This window comes from Borostomias antarcticus, assembly GCF_949987555.1.
Source record: "Borostomias antarcticus genome assembly, chromosome: 14".
NCBI classification, from domain to species: domain Eukaryota; kingdom Metazoa; phylum Chordata; class Actinopteri; order Stomiiformes; family Stomiidae; genus Borostomias; species Borostomias antarcticus.
In genome coordinates, this window is record NC_140247.1 from 8,568,579 (window position 1) to 8,572,234 (window position 3,656).

Sequence of the window (3,656 nt, forward strand, 5' to 3'; positions counted from 1 at the left end):
TCCGCTGGAACTAGTCGGTATAACACGTCTGACACCCTCTCCAATATCTTGAATGGGCCCTTGTACCGCCGCTGTAACTTGGGGCATAGTCCTCGTTTCCTAGCTTTATTTCTAACCCATACAAACTCCCCCTCAGAATAGTACTGAAAATTAGCACGGAAGTCAAACGCTGCTTTTTGCTGACTAGAAGCCCCTGTCTGATGCCTTTTTACAGCCTCCACTACTGTGGATAAAATATCAGCCAGCTTGCTTACATATTCATTGGCGGATACAAACTTGTCTTGTGGGCCTACATCTAGCATCACGTCCACAGGTAGGGTAATCTCTCGCCCAAACAAAACCTTGTAGGGCGTAAACCCTGTGCTAGCATGCACACTACTCCTATATGCCATCATGACATAGGGTAAGAGGTTGTCCCAGTTCAACTGGTTAGCATCTACAAAAAGAGACAGCATTGACAATAGTGTACGGTTAAAACGCTCAACCATCCCGTCAGACTGTGGATGGTAGGGGGAGGTACGGGTTTTATGGACATCCAAAAGTCTACACAATTCTTGAAAGAGATTGGATTCAAAATTCCTCCCTTGATCTGAGTGAATGCTACGGGGGGCTCCAAACCGGCATATCCATTCCTCTGCCAGAACCTTGGCAATGGAATGGGCTTCTTGGTTGGGGAGGGGGAACGCCTCCGTCCATTTAGAAAAATAGTCGGCAATCACCAGGATGTATTTGCTCTTATTCTGAGTCTCTGGCAAAGGGCCCAAGATATCTAGTGCAACGCGCTCATAGGGTCTGGATGTCACAGAGGGGTTCAAAGGGGCACAAGGATGTTTCCCCTGGGTTTTCCGAGAAGCACAGTCAATACATTGTCTACAGTACCGTCTCACATCTGCAAACCATCCAGGCCAGTAAAAACGATCTTTGACCTTGGCCTGCAATTTTTGGACCCCTAAGTGACCCCCTGTGGTGGTGCTGTGTAGTGTTTTCAATACTTCAGGTACCATCGCTTTAGGTAACACCACCTGGCTATTTGGGGCGGCGTCTGAGTGAGGCAGTGGGACCCTGACTAGACGCTGGCCTTCCATCTGAAGCTGCCCCCACACTTGTGCATACTTTTTAAACTCAGACCCATAAGGCAGGGGGTCCTGCTCAGTGCTAGTCCTCTGCTTAAGATAAATAAGCTGTTTAATCTCCGGGTCATCTCGCTGGGCTCTAGCCAACTCATCATCAATACACTCTCCCTCAACCTGTTCTGACGGTGGTGCCTGACCCTCCTTTACAACAGAGACAACGGGGAGGGGACCCAACCCCTCAACTGGGGGGCAAGGTGGGGGTACTACATCACCCCCCACAGAGAAACCGGGCAACCGGGAAAGAGCATCTGCATTCGAGTGCTGCTTTCCAGGCCGGTGCACAATCTTATATTGGAAGCTGGCCAACTGTTCTACCCAGCGGGCCAACTGTCCCTCCAAGCCCTGGAAATTGTGTAGCCACCTCAATGACCCATGGTCTGTACGCAGCGTGAACTCTTTCCCCAACAAATAATGTTTGAAAAACTTAGTAAAAGCTACCATAGCCAAGAGTTCCTTTTTTGTTGTGGCATACTTCCGCTCCTCCTTTGTCAATGCCCGACTGGCGTAGGCAATAACCCTCTCTACCCCCCCATGCTCCTGAGATACTACAGCCCCGATCCCCACATCGGATGCATCTGTATCCAGAATAAATGTCTTACTGGGGTCTGGATAGGCAAGAACTGGGGCGGTGATCAGGCGTTGTTTTAGCTGTATAAATGCCTGATCACAATCCTGCCCCCACACAAACTTCCTTCCCTTCTCGGTCAGTTGGTGCAAGGGACGTGCAATATCAGCAAACCCTTTCACAAAACGCCGGTAATAGGAAGCAAGACCCACAAAGCTTCTGACCTCTGTCTGATTGGTTGGCACCGGCCAACTACGCACTGCATCTACCTTAGCTGGATCCGCCTGCACCCCCTCCGTGGAGATGACATGACCTAGATAATTGACTTGGGTGGCAAACAGGTGGCACTTAGAGGGCTTAACTTTCAAGTTAGCCGAGCACAACTTAGAGAGGACCTCGTCGAGCCGAGACAAATGTTCCTGGAATGACCTGCCGAAGACAATGATGTCGTCTAGGTACACTAAACACGTGGTCCACTGTAGGTCTGCCAAGACCAGGTCCATAAGTCGCTGGAAAGTGCTAGGGGCATTACACAACCCAAAACTGAGAACATTGAACTCAAATAAGCCCTGTCTAGTAGCAAAAGCTGTCTTAGGACGGTCCCTCGGGTCCACTTCCACTTGCCAGTATCCACTGGTCAGATCAAGTGTGGAGAACAGGCTAGCGTTAGCCAGACTATCAAGTGCATCGTCTATGCGTGGAAGGGGGTAGGCATCCTTTGCAGTGACTTCATTGAGCCTCCTATAGTCTAAACAAAACCGTAGGCCACCACCTTTTCGACGCACAGGGACCACCGGGGCGGCCCAGGGACTACAAGAAGGCCGTATTACGCCATGGTCCTGCATGTCTTTAATGTGGTCGGCAACTTCCTGCTGGAGGTGCAGGGGGACTCGGCGCGGGGGCATCTTAATGGGCCTAGCATTTCCGGTGTCAATTTGGTGCATTGTGAGATGCGTACGTCCCAGATCATGGTCACCAGTACTAAAAACCGGGAGATGGCGTTGTAGAAGCTCCCGAATCAAATCAAATTGCGCAGAGGAGAATCCCCTCTCCTCCAACCCCAACTGTGCCATTAAATCACCTACAGACAAATCATAAGACTGTCTGTGAGGGTCATACGGGGCCTGGCCTACGGCCTCCTGCCCAACCACCATATCAGGGTACAGTGTGCCAATTTTCATACCCTGCCTCAAGGTAAGTGTATCCTCAGTGACGTTAATTACCCTCACTGGAATGAGTCCCTGGCTAACATTGCAAACGACCCTAGCTACCATGATGTCGCAATGAGTGGACAGTGAAATAGATGGCTCTAACATGGCTTCTCTAGGCTCTCCCAAGAACCCTGCTACCGACCCCGAAATTAGGGCCTCACTCCGTGGGGGGACAGTCGTGTCCTTATAAACTGTAACAATCTGGGGCTCCCCTACATCTACTAGGGAAACCAGAGGCAGCTTTTTACCCATCAGTCGACAACACTTGCTGTCTAAGTCAATCAGGGCCCCAAACTTTAATAAAAAGTCTAGGCCCAGCAGGATGTCCTTGGTGGGGACGTCAGCTATCAAAAAATCAACAATGAGGGCCAAGTTGTCAAACTGGCACACAGTCTGCCACCGTCCCATGACATGCATGCGCCCCCCATTTGCAGCACAAGCCTCCCCAAAATACTCCCCCAACTCTCCTCCCCCTTTAGTTAGCTGTAACCAAACTTGTTTCGGCATAATGGACACTTGCGCTCCTGTATCTAATAGCACCGGCAAATCTGACCCACCGATCTTGGCTTGGACATACACTCCAGGTCCCTTCCCGTCATTTAAGGCCAACGCAGAGGACTTAATGGGGGGGGCGGACATTTGGCCTGCTATGCCCGCCCCCTCTAGTTTCCCTGTAGGTAGGGGCAATCCCTGCGAAGATGTCGGTTACAGCCGCACTCCCAGCACACATCCCCTCGACTCCCCCGG

The 3,656-nt window shown here is 51.0% G+C and overlaps 1 protein-coding gene across 1 annotated transcript in view; it reads left to right on the forward strand.

The window, feature by feature from the left end:
* Positions 1–2,531: 2,531 nt before the first annotated feature.
* Positions 2,532–3,656, forward strand: part of srcin1a (SRC kinase signaling inhibitor 1a) — a gene marked incomplete at both ends in the record, with an annotated part of 34,550 nt that continues 33,425 nt past the window's right edge. Inside the window, one exon of the mRNA XM_084448410.1 lies at positions 2,532–2,576. Within this exon, the coding sequence (XP_084304536.1) occupies positions 2,532–2,576 (45 nt within the window). The remainder of the gene's footprint in view (positions 2,577–3,656) is intronic.